The following is a 13,691-nucleotide window of genomic DNA, read 5'->3' on the forward strand; positions in this document are numbered from 1 at the left end:
TAATACTGGTGATGTTAACTTTGAGATTTGGGTAAGGTGGCATCTGCCAGGTTGCTCCCCTGTAAAGTTACTATTTTTTTCTTTTTATAGATAAGACATGTTTTGGATGAGATACTTTGAGGCTATGCACATATCCTTTGTTTCTTAAACATTTACCCACTAATTTTAGCATTCAGTGGTAGATCTTCTCTACAAAATTATTACTGTGCTGTTCTAATGGTGACTTTCTGTTTCCTCCATTCCTTTTACATTTATGTGTTAGAATTCTTCTGTAACTGAGTTTCCCCTTTCTCCCTTTTATTTATTCATCAATCATATTTATTTCATTATGGACTCATGAATATTGATTTACTCTTTCAGTAATAATACTATTGCTATTTATTTTGTTACTAAGCTTGTTCCCACTTTGGCCATTGGGAACTCTTTTAGGTTGCCCCCTGTGTCCTTCACATGTGCATCTAGCTTTTCTTTTTCTTGAATACTTCCTTACTTTCTGGCTCTATGAGATGTTTCATGATCATCTTCTAGTTTCCTAGCCTCAACCCTGGAGTTTACCACATCTCCAAAGAACCCTTGTTTCTTTTATTAGAGAATGGTGTTTATAAACCAAAATCTGGGCATTGAGGTATGCTTATTGCTACTACTGAACTCACTGCTTCTAGGTCCTCTCAGTGGAGAGAGATGGGAAATATATGTATAATATCCCATCTGTGCATAAGCGGCTATATTCCTGTATCTATTTATCTGTATTTTCATTAAAGAAGAAAAATAAAACCATGAGTTTATACTAATACCTCTTGCACCCATCCACAGCCAAGGATTTATTTGTCATGAATGTGTTTCCTTATTTGTAACTTCTTTGCCCATGAAAAACCTGATTATCGCCATCTGTAATGTATTTACTTTTTTGTTCAACCCTAGTATACATATAAAGTAGTTTCAGAATTTCTAACCCATACTCTGAGAAACAAATTTATCAGCTGGAGTGCACTGTTTACACATAATTCTTTCTCTCTTTAGCCTTACAGTTTCCAGTCAAAAAAACTGTTTTCTAAAGTTATTAAGTCAGGTACTTTTTTACCCAACTACTTCAGTGTGGTTATGTCATTCATTAGTACGTTAGTTCCCCCATATCCTAGTTGAATTGTATTTTAATTTGTACACAGCACTCTTGTTGGTGTGTAGATCTATGGGTCTTGACAAATGCAGAGAGTCATGTATTTACACCTCTCTGACCAAAGGCACTGGGAAAAGGTAGGCCCAACAGAGATCTAGTGACAATCCCCAAACTCCACTCCACAACCCAGGCCCTGGCACATAGCCCAGTTCATTGGAAGCAGTGGCGATAGTATAGCCATGGCTATCCCAGTCCCTGTTCTTCAACTCAGATCCTATCAAGTGGTCCAGTCTGCCGGCAGCGGCAAAAGCAGCAAAGCTCCAGCAGCCCAGTTGCCATTTCACAACCCAAATCTGGAGGGCAGTCTGATCCACTAGAAACAATGGCAGCAGTAAGGTCCTCGGCCACCCTTGCCCCCCATGCCACAGCACTGTACGAGTGGTCTCATTGTTGGCAGCAGCAACAGTAGCAACATCCCAGGCTGTCTTACACTGCACTCCACGCCTGGGGTACGGGCAGGTGATCCCATACAGCTGTAGCAGTGGTAGCAGCAAAGCCTGGGGCATTTCTAAAACCAGGTCACCTGTAGGTGGCATGACCTGCTAGCAACAGCAAAGTCCCTGATTGTCCCAGCTTCACAACTGGGGCACCAATGGGAAGTCCAATCCTGCAACAACAACAAAGGCAAAGCTTTGTGTCTTCCTGCTCTCAACTCAGCAGTATAAATAGAGTCAGGCTCAGCAGCTTCTGCTTGTATACCCCAGAAGGTCACCTAGCACCATTAGGCAGCCCAGAGACGTGCCTTTCCTGGGCTTCCTACAGACAGCACCAAATAGGAACTGAGTGGGAGCTCCAGCAGCACAAGAAGAACAAAGCAGACCAGAATAGGATTGCATGGGGTAGAAAATTAAATTGTCATTGGAACTAAAGCCCACAAACATAAGCTAAAATAAACATGCTAAACTTGAACAGGGTGACTGCCTGCTAAATGACATTTAAATGGGAATAATCTCCTAACATAGTAACCAAATTGTCCAGGACATAAAAAATCACTCATCATACCAAGATCCAAGAAATCCACATTTGACTGAGAAGAGCAATCAACTGATGCCAGTACCAACAGAGCCTCAGGGATCTCTGGGACAGTAAAAAAAGAGGTAATATTCATACCATCAGAATTCTAGAAAAGAGTGTGGGACTGAAAAAGTATTCAAAGAAGTAATGGCTAAAAGCTCCCCAAATTTGGTTGACAACATAAAAACTACAATTCAAGAACCTAAGCAAACCCCAAATAGGTAAAACCAAAGAAATCCATACCATGACACGTTATATTTAATCTTCTGAAAACTAAAGACAAAGAAAAATCCTAAAAATAGCCCAAGAGAAATAACACATAAACTATAAAGGAACACCAATTCAAATGGCAGCAGTTTCTCATCTGAAACCATGAGACCAGAAGGAAGTGGCACAACATTTTTCAAGTGCTGAAAGAAGAGAACTGTAAGCCATGAATCATCTTTCTGTGAAAATATCCTCAGGATTGAAGGCGAAGGAAAACGACGAGAATTTGATGCTGGGAGACATATCCTTAAAGAATGGCTAATGGAAGCTCTCCAAATAGGAAGAAAGCTTGGACCTTCAGAAGTAAAGGAAGAACAGTAGGATGGGTATATAAAAGTAAACATAGCAGAGAATCTGTAACCTTATGTGTTGCTTTAATCATGTTTTATGGTTCAAGCAAAAGTTTAGCACCATCTAATACGGTGTATAATAAATATAGAGGAAGTACTTCAGACAAGGGACCTACATGGAAAGGATAGTTTGAAGTGGTAAACCATCAGTATCAGGAGGCTGTGATAAGTTACACATATGCATAAGAAAATACCTAGAGCAACCATGAAGCCCACTACATAAGGGAACACACTCAAAAACATTACAAATAAATCAGAATAGAACACTAAAAAAATGTTCAAATAATCCATGGGAAGGAAAGGAAAAATAAGATACATGAGAAACAGAGGAAATACACAGAAAACAAAAAATGGGAAGCTTAATTAAATATCAGTAATTACATGTAAATGGTCTAAATATACCAATTACATGACAGAGACTGGAGAGTAGACAAAAACATGATCCAACTCTCTCTGTGGTCTGTAAGAAGCTCCCTTCAAAAGTAGCACAGGTTGAAAGTAGAAGGATGGAAAAGATATATACACACTAATTTTTAAAAATCTGGAGTAAATATGTTAATATCACATAAAGTAGACATTAAAGCAAAGAGACTTAACATGATAATAAAAAGATGAACCCAACAAGAGGATAACAATCCTAGCTATACTCGTGGTGAACGCAGCACATACAAACTTGTCCAGTCATGGTGTTATACCCCTGAAACTAATGTAACATTGTGTGTCAGCTATACTTTAATTGAGAAAAAAGAAGACAACAATCCTAAATGTGTATGCACCAAACAACAAAGCTTCAAAATACGTGGACCAAGACCTGATGGAGTCAAAAGAAATGATAGACAAATACAGCAATTCTACTTGGGGACTTTGGTACCCCAGTCTTAGCAGTTAATAGCACTATTGAACAGTCATCAGGGATTTGGAAGAACTGAACAACACCTTCAACTAACAATATCTAATTAACATTTATAGAATGCTCCACCCGCCAACAGGATACATATTCTTTTCCAACAAACATTGACCATTCACATAAATAGACCATATCTTGAGTCATAAAACAACCCTTAACAAATTTAAAAGAATTGAAATCATACAGTATTGAGTCACAGATGTCTTCTGACTGTAGTGGAATCAAACTAGAAATCAATAACAGACACCATGAAAATCTCAGAACACTTGGAAATTAAAGAACAGGCTTTAAATAATTCACAGATCAGGGGTGCCTGGGTGGCTCAGTCATTGGGCGTCTGCCTTCGGCTCAGGTCACGATCCCAGGGTCCTGGGATCGAGCCCCACATCGGGCTCCCTGCTCTGCAGGAGGCCTGCTTCTCCCTCTCCCACTCCCCCTGCTCATGTTCCTGCTCATGCTCTCTCTCTCTCTCTCTGTGTCAAATAAATAAATTTAAAAAAAATCTTTAAATAATTTGCAGATCAGAAAGGAAATCACAGAGAAAATTCAAAATTTCATAGAATTAGGGACACAGTTTCTTTGCTCAGTCAGTTAAGCATCTGCCTACGGCTCAGGTCATGATCCCAGGGTCCTGGAATCGAGTCCTACATCAGGCTCCCTGTTCAGTGGGGAGTCTGCTTCTGCCTCTGCCCCTCCCCTCCAGTCGTGTTCTCTCTCTGGCTCTCTCTCTCTCTCAAATAAATAAGATCTTTAAAAAAAAAAAATTTCATAAAGTTTAATGAAAAGTAAGCAAAGCATGAAAATGTGTGGAATGCAGCTCATACAGTGCTGAGAAGGAATTTAATGCACTAAAAGCCTACATTAAAAAAGAGGAAATGATTTCAAATCAATAATCCATGTTCTTACGTCAAGAACCTCTGGTCTATCTTTTCATGGATGTTTATATAGGAGACAGCCTTGGAAAGTAGCAAAAGGTGGAGTGCTTATTGTCCAGTGTAAAGATAGTATCTAACTCCAGAGCAAAGGACAAGCATGCTTACAGTCCATTATAGAATATTCAGTTTTCCTAAGTTCAGGGTCCCTCTCCTTTAACAGAACCTACTGTGTGTGCAAGTGTCACTTAACCCTCTTCCCATTACCCTATGGGAATTGGAACTCAGGAAACTGGTGCAGAAACCACCCCCTAACCCCGCCGACATTCTGGCTACTGTTGTTGCTGTGAGTAGTAAAGTCCTTTGTTGGTGACCCAGAAGTCTTGGATCTTCTGCCAGCACCCATGTTAGTTTGCAAGTAAGGTAAAATCTCAGGCCCTTCACAGCTTTTGATGTATATTCATGTAAAAACCTGCAAGCAAACGTTTGTAACAGCTTTATTTGTAAATGCTCAAAATGGGAAATGACACAGATGTCCTTCAACAGGGAATGGATAAACAATTTTACATCCATACAATGATGGATGCTACTCATTCATAAAAAGGAACAAACTCTCGATTCATGAAATAGCTTGGGTAAATCTTAAATGTGCTTTAGTAAGTGAAAGAGGCTCAACCCAAAAGTCTACATACTGCGAGGAGGAGGGAGAGGTTGAAGTTCAGCTTCCCCACTTGGACTCTGAGGGGTAGAGCACCTCGAAACTGCTGGGTAGGAGTGGACACAGTCGGGCAGGGAAGACTTGTTACACTTGGTGGGGGTGAGAGTCTTGGCTCACCACTTGGCCTTCTCTGCCACCACCCTGGTAGGAGCGTCAGGGCATTTTATTTTATTTATCCTACTTGACCTTCTTGGGTCCATGGGTTTATGTCTGTCATTGTTTTTGGAAAATTCTCAGCCCTTTTTTCAGTTATTTCTCCTATCCTGTTTTCTTTGTTGTGTTTCCAGTTATGCACATGTCAGACCATTTGATATCATCCCACAGCCCTTTGATGCGTTTTGATTACTCTTTGTATTCATCTGCATTACTGTTTTTTTTTTATTTCATTACTGTGTTTTTGATGTTTAGTGTTTCCATTCAGTTATTTCTTAAGGTTTTCATCCCTCTGCTGAAATTACCCATCTGGTCTCCAGCGTTGTTCACCTTTGCCATTAGAAATTTTAATGTATTAATCACAGTTCCTTTAAATTTTCTTTCAAATAGTTTCAGCATCTGTGTCATACCTGAATTTGTTTCTGATGAGTACTTTTATATCTTGGTAGTATGTTGTTTCTTTCTTTTTAGCATGCTTACTTTTTTTGTTGTTGTTCTTAAAAACTAGACATCACATGTAGTATATAGACACTGAAATAAATATTATTTATGTCTGGAAATGAGCATACCTTTCTTTTTTGGGGGAGAGGCATAAATTTAATCTAATCCAGAGCTGGGCTAGGTTTGAGGTTTGTTTGTTACTGTTACCTCCAGTGCACATTCCCCTCAAATTCTTGTGGTGGTACTTGGCTTAGGGTCGGGGATGATGTCCTAGAGACTTATTCTTCACTGTCTGCTCCGCCCTCAGATTTTAATTTTCCCTTCACATTGGGCCTCAGAGAGAGTCTGTCTCTTTACAAGTTCCTTGCTAGTCAGGGTTCGTAGGGGAGTGCTGGGGTGGGTGTTCTCATCTTAGGCAGGCTGGTGTCCCAGAGGCTCAGGGGTGTGTTCCTCTCAGTAGTTCTGAGCCCAGCACCTAGCTTTGCTCCTTTTCCAGGTGTGGAGGGTTTGGTTTTTCCCCCTGTCCTTCCCTCTGCTGTCCTGGATTTTCACCAGTGTCCTACAGGTGACTGTGTTCCTTGTCCCCCTCCCGCACCCCCCCCACATTCACACATTAGGGCTTTTATTCTGAAGGTGAGATGGAACATAAGAGTTCCTGTGTCACTGTTCTTCCCCAGTTCTGCTCCATGAAGGAGACTTTCTTGCGCCAGTCTTTTCTGTGAGCACCCTGTGGGCTTTATGGTGAAAAAGCCTTCAAGAGAATGCAGATTTCCCGTCTATTGGTGGCCTGCGGACCTTTACCTTCTCACCAATATATATCTGGCTAGCCTCTACCAATTCACCAATCCCCCCAGGCAAACTCTTCTTACTAGTGTCTGCTGCATCTCATGCCAAGGAGCAGTGTTTGCATCTAACTGGTCTCTGCACGGGCCTGTCTGTCTTCACATTTGGGGCCAGCTAGTTGCCCTGTGACCTGAGCACTCTGATGAGCGTAACGAAAGGCATTTACTTGTTGTTTGTCTGGCTTCTTTTTGTTCTAAGTTTGGCAGTGACACTCTGGCCAGTGCTCTATAGCCTTGGGCAGAAACTGCAGGGGTTTTAAAAACACAGTTTCTTTGCTCTACCCCAGATGGCCGATGTTACCATGCTCACTGTTGAATAAATCCCGGTTTGCCCTGCCAGGCTTGTATTCAGACTGTATATGTAAGCTGTGTTGACAGCCGACTGAACAGTAACAGAGTTAGTGCCTCACACAGAAAGACACAAAGATGAACTTGCATTAAGAGCTATGTCATCAGGACAGGAAAGCCATAGTCCTGGCTTCTAGCAGTCCTGGAATTGTCTGGATAGAGGCTTTTCTGGCACACCCAAGGATTTGGCTCCTTGGAATTACTGGGTTTAAATTATTATCTCAACATAATTTTATCTTTTATTTCACAAGTATTTTTCTCTTTTTTTTGGAAGCAGAAAATAAATAACAGTTGTTTGTGAGATTTTTCTTGAGATTCAAGTATGTGCTTGATATCCCTCTCTCTCTTCTTTGTAGATCGGAAGTTCCACAAACACCCTGCATGCCCTGCAAATTGCTTTTGCCGATGAAGAAACACAAGTAATCTACCTTTTGACAGATGGGAGACCTGATCAGGTACTTACCAAAGTTGGGAACAAAAAGGGAGTCACCAGTACCCTGGAAGCAAATGCCGAGAATGGGGTTGAGGGACATTTTCAACTGTTTGAAACAGCTTGTAAAGCTGTTGAGAGAGGTTTCCTTGGCTTAGGGACCCAGAACTGAGGTGACAAAATACACTGAGGAATTCCTTTGCTGAAATGCGGAGGAGAATTTATGTGACAGCAAGTGTTGTCTGGTTCATGTGCCACACACCCACAGGCCTGGAGACCAACCCCATGAAAGGAGTTATCCACCTTTTCATTGAGGACTGGTTTATATTTTGTTACAAGCTAAGAGTAAGGAGATTCTTTTTGATTTTTTTTTCCTTTGGAGACTCCAAATCTAAACATGTCACTGCACAACGTCCTTGGTTTTACCCCTAATTTTAACTTAGTAATCATTTAAACAAAAGCATGCCTTTCTAGTGAAATGTTCTTTGTTTTGCTTAGCCTGACTGGAAAATATTTGAAAAGTTTTAGCGGCGTCTGTTCATCTTCTTTTGAGCTTTGTGAATGAAAGACTAATGCTCTGTGCATTAAATAAACATATGGATTTGCAGGCCAGTACAATGTAAATTAACCGCTGAAGTGAATTAGTATCAACTTGCATCCTTCATTGTGAGGTGTTTGCATGTGAAGAGTGCTAGGCAAATACTGTAAAATATCCTGCCTCAAATGGTCCAGGGCTTAAATAGTAAAGCAACTGGATTTTATTACAGCATTAGATTTATGGCAGAGAAGCTATATGTGAAGTGAAATTTTGGATGATTTTCCTATCAACTTCACTATGCTTTCTATTCAAAACCAATTTATTGTGCCTTGCTTATGTTCCATGTGTGGTGCCAAGGTTTGAGGCTGCAAACATGAATAGTATTTTACCCCTGCCTTAGGGGTATTTACACTTTGGAGGATATGCTAGACATGTATGTTTAACTCTGATCTGACACAGGGTGTGGGGTTGTCTGTGCTATGAGATGTCTGGGAGCAGAGTGATGAATATTGCTGTACAAGATGGAGAGAAGGCTGGGGAAGGTTCCACTAAGGAGGGGATATTTGAGCTGTGTCTGGAAAGAGGAGAAAGAATTTTCTAAACAGAGGAGATTACTGGTATCCTGGGCAGAAGGAACAGAGGTGTGGAAATATGTGGGCTGCCCAGAGAAACAATCTGAGAGCAAGGGCAATGACGGAAGAGTGTTGGGTTGAAGCTGGAAAGTTTGGTTGGGGGAGATTGTCCTTGATGGCCACCTGGAATGAGTGGGTAGGCTTTACTACAGTTGGGGGGGGGGGCTCAGTGGGGCAGGTGGTCCCATTCACCTGTACTTTAGGCACATGTCAGGTAGGAAACAGAAATGTAGAAGAGAGGACTCTCCTCAGAGATGAGATAATAGAGTAACATCAAAGGACTTGGTGACCAGTTTGGGAGCAGAGGAGGACAGAGTGAGGAGAAGATGGGGGCAAGAGAAAAAGGAATCACGATGTGACTGATTTCTGGGTTATAATTATGTTAGTAACTGACTTAAATTTAAATTTGAAGAAGGAACAAGCTCGGGAGTTGCTGGTGGAAGAAGTCGAGTTTGAGCACCTATAGTCCATGGATGTCCAGAGGCCCCTAGAAATATGGGGCTGGTGTTTGGGGAAGATGGGGGCTAGAGATTCTGATTTGAAAGTCATCTGGACAAGGGGTCTTTACCTTTTTAATAAACTCTTACTGATTTCACTGTTTGCACTGTAGGCCATTTAGAAAATATAGATAAGCATATAAGCATAAAAAAGAAGGAAGTTTAACTCAGTCTGTGTTATGCATTTTTTTTGCAAGTCATGAGAAATTCTTTCAAAACATCATTCTCAATGACTGCATCATATTCCATTATATAGATTTAATATAACTTCTACCTTGGAAATTAATTTTGTTTATTTAATTTTTGAATAGTAATACATTCACATGGTATAAATTACAAAGGTACAAAAGGGTATGCAGAGAAGATTCTCACTCCTACCTCCTATTCACTAGCTAAGAGGCAATGTATGTTACCAATTTCTTATATCTTCTTTTTTTTTTTTTTTTTTAAAGATTTTATTTATTTGACAGAGAGAGACACAGCGAGAGAGGGAACACAAGCAGGGGGAGTGGGAGAGGGAGAAGCAGGCTTCCCGCGGAGCAGGGAGCCCGATGCGGGGCTCGATCCCAGGACCCTGGGATCATGACCCGAGCCGAAGGCAGACGCTTAACGACTGAGCCACCCAGGCGCCCCGAATTTCTTATATCTTCTTTCAGACACTGTTATGCAAGCAGAAATGTGTTTTTATATATTCCTTTTATAAATATATAAATGATGCTGTATTACACACATGATTTTACACCTTTATTAATAAAACAATATGCCTTGAAAATTGCTTAATATATAAAGAACTTCCTTTTTTTTTTTTTATAGCTGCCTAGTATTCCTAGAGATGGACATTGAGGTTGTTTTCAGTCTTTCTGTTATACACTATGTTGCAGAAGTAGCTGTGCACAGACGTTTTGCATATATGTATATCTGTAGCATATAGTCTGAGAAGTAGACTTAGTCCAAAGGTATGCATTTTGATAGATACTGCCACATAGTCCCCCAGGAGGTATGGACCAATTAACACTCCTGTTAGCTGTGTATTGGGAAGGATTCTTGATCCACAGTGCACCATGTACTTCTGAGAGTCTGGAATCTCCCAAGAGTGTATACAAAATGTACTTGTACATTTCTCTGGGGAGAAGAGCCCTCCCTAGCTTTCACCAGAGGGTCTCTGGTCTGCTTAGAGATTAAGAACTGTGGATACAGATGATAATTGGAATCAGAAATATACAGGCCACCTGAAAAGTAATTTATAAACTCCTAGTTAGGCACTTTGTGTTCATATCTGCCTTTTCTCACATGCAGTCCATTTCTTCTGCATTGTCCCTCAGATTCTCTCCAAAAAGCAAATGAATATTTGATATTCGTGTTCTGTGTAGAGGACATTAAGATGTATCACTCGATCTCCATTTCTTTTTGAATTTTCACTGACTTTGTAGGACCTGAATATGTTAAGGCCGGTGCTGTTATTCCCAATACTCAGCAAAATTTTCTGCTTGAAAGGACACACAGAGGTGATGTTCAGGATTTAATTCCATAGATACCAGCTTACTGCTTATTTATAAATGTCCAGGGAAGAATTACATAGCAAGATAAGTCTTAAATTAACCAAGTTAAAAGAATTCTAGTAATATTAGTCGTCATTAAAATGGAATTGCTAGGTGTCCTTCGGTGGGCATCTCTAGGTGTGAATGGACACAGCCCAGCACAGTCTTTGGCTGCATTTTGAGGCTTCTTTGAAGTTAGGAACTTACCTAGCAGGAATCGAGAAAATGGGAGTGAGGAAGGCTTCTGCACCATTCTAAACAAAAATGAATGGGTAAAGCTTAATATGAGCTGGGCAAGGGGTGGGAGCACAGAGAAGGCACGGGTGAGCCGCCTGCACAGACGAACCTCCTTCAGGAGAAGTTAGGAGAGGTAGGAGAACCTATCCCTGCTGTTCTTGCCACCCCAAGTTGACATTTGTGGTGAAAGGGTCATCTGGCTGCACGTCTGTTTAGATTCAGAGAGGAGGGAACTGGGGAGAGTCTCTCAGCTATGCTGCTTGGCCTCGTTTAGGGACTGAAGGGACTTCTGTGGGGAACATACGAAGGAGTCCTGGGCTGAGAAAGGCTTCTTCGGTGGAGTGTAGGAGTTACACAGGGAGAGGCCCACTACTTTCTAGTAACAGAGCTACTAGAGTGAGTGGCTGGAAGGAGTCAGGGTCAGCGAGGCTGGTGTGGTAAAAGGTGTACTTCCAGGTTCTGAGTCTCCTCTTCAAAGCTGTGAGGGCATAAACGAGGGAGAGGAATCTGGGTGGGGTACAGGCAGGAGGCCGGGAATGGCTATTTTCCACCGCAGGCATGGAGCTCCTTCTGCAACACCCCCACTCTCTGTGCAGCTCTCTACCACCACGCTGGGTACTAGAACATCATGCCAGTTTAGAAAAACACTACCTAAGGCTGGATGCATGTGGGGGGCTCAGTACGATACACTAACAGACTTTCTCATGCCTGTGCGCTCTTCAGCTGTATGGAATGATGGAAATGGTTTTGGAGCTAGAGACCTGGGTTGGAAGCGCAGCCCCAGCACTGCCCATCTGAATGACCTAGGGCAAGTCCTGTACTGTGAATTTCCTCATCTCTGCCTTAAAGCCAGTACTCCCTACTCGCAGGGTTGCTTTGAGTAAATGAGATGATGTTCCCATGAATGCATTCCACAGATATTTGAGTACCTTTTATGTGCCAAGCACTGCTATCAGTCTGGGATACAGTGGTAAGCAAGATAAACAAGATGCCTGTCTTTGGTGGAGCTTATGTTTTATAGGGAGATAGGCAATGAGCAAATAAATATCTGAAATAATGTCAGGTAGCATATGAACAGATGAAAATGCTACCCACGGTACCTGGCACCCACAGTCAGTATTAAATCAATGTTAATTTCTTTCCCTTTCCAAATACCTCAGCTGTAACTCAGTGTAAGAATAGTTCCTGGCTAAAAGGCTATAAAATTAACAGAATTTAGAGCTAGCATCTCCATTCTGGTATCAGGGGCAGTGGCCAGGATTCGCTGGTAAGAAACACGGATAATAATAGTACCCACCTCAGAAGGTTGTAGAGAGGATACAGGTAGACAGCATGAACAGAACTCTTAGTGCTTGATACATAGTAGGTACTCAGAAATAGAAGCTACGCTGAATTAAGGGGAGGCAGCAGAGAGGGCCTTGCTCTATGCTTGCATTTGACAAGAGGGATGGGGTCAGCTCGTTTAGGTTCCTGTTTGGTTAGAAGCACGTGTTGTGATGAGCACTGGGTGTTATAGGCAACTAATGAATCATTGAACACTACATCAAAAACTAATGATGTACTATATGCTGGCTAACTGAACATAAAAAAAAAAAAAAAAGAAAGAAACCAGCTGATGGCCAGAGGGGAGAGTAGAGAAAAAGAATGAGAGGTGGAGGTGGGCTTATGAGCAGGGGCAGGCTCAGTGCTGGAGCCAGACCCAGAGACTAAGGCTGTGTGTAAGTGGTAGCTAGAATGAGACCAGAACCTGGGAGACCACTTAACCAGCCACTTCCTGGGCAGTGTGTGAGCTGTACAAGGCCAGCCAGTCGTGTGTCTCCCTTTACACTCTGCTTTCCCAGGACGTGTAACATAAATATAGGAAGGGTTAAAGGCCAAATGATAGGAACTGGAAGTGGACAATGGAACTGGCTGAAGGAGCCAGCAAGTTGGGTTAATCAAAGAGGGACTCCTAGCAGTGAGAAATGTAGAGGAAGTGGAGGCAGGCCAATCAGAGGCAGTTTCCAGAGGTTCTCAGCTGGGCTGTGGTGGTGTGGTGGAGAGATAGTAGGGGAATTCATCAGTTCTTTCCAGAGGGTTAGGTAATGTAAACATTACCTGAGAGTCAGTACTTATCAAGAGACAATTTTATTGCAAATGAAGGGGAACAAACAGTTTGGCATTGCTTCTAATACTAAAAATTGACTTTAAGTTCCAGACTTACTACTTAAGAGCTTGATGGCCCTAGGAAACTGAATCCTTCTGAGTCTCAATTTCTCCTTCTGTATGTGGGGCCCATGCCTACTGGGCCAAGTAGGGTGGCATATTACTAGGGAGAAAAGTAGAGGAGCAGACAAATGATGGATGAAACAATGGAGAGATTTATATTCCTATGGATAAGAAGCCCAGCAGTAGGTAGTCTAGGTTCCAAAGCTACTCACACATGTCTCCAAGAAAACAGGCTTCTTTTTGTATTCATTCTCCACCATCTTTGTTTATTATTTCTACCCTCCTTGTTGCGAAATGGCTACTCCATCTTTAGGCAGTGTCCATTTTCCGTGGAGGGGGATGGGAAGGGGAAGAACATTAGAGTTTTTTGTTTGTTTGTTTGTTTGTTTGTTTGTTTGTTAAATCTTTGCCTTTTTATTAGAGAAAAGGAATCTCTTCCCTGGGACATCTGCCTATATCTCAAGGGACAGAACTGGGTCACATGGCTAAGTCTAGCTGCAAAAGAGTGTCAGAAGATGAGTT

The 13,691-nt window shown here is 41.7% G+C and overlaps 1 protein-coding gene across 1 annotated transcript in view; it reads left to right on the forward strand.

Annotated features, from left to right (window-relative positions):
• The window catches only part of VWA3B (von Willebrand factor A domain containing 3B), a 221,656-nt gene that overhangs the window by 110,287 nt on the left and 97,678 nt on the right, over positions 1–13,691 (forward strand). Inside the window, exon 13 of the mRNA XM_078057455.1 lies at positions 7,446–7,544. Within this exon, the coding sequence (XP_077913581.1) occupies positions 7,446–7,544 (99 nt within the window). The remainder of the gene's footprint in view (positions 1–7,445; positions 7,545–13,691) is intronic.

This window comes from Halichoerus grypus, chromosome 10 (assembly GCF_964656455.1).
Source record: "Halichoerus grypus chromosome 10, mHalGry1.hap1.1, whole genome shotgun sequence".
NCBI classification, from domain to species: Eukaryota; Metazoa; Chordata; class Mammalia; order Carnivora; family Phocidae; genus Halichoerus; species Halichoerus grypus.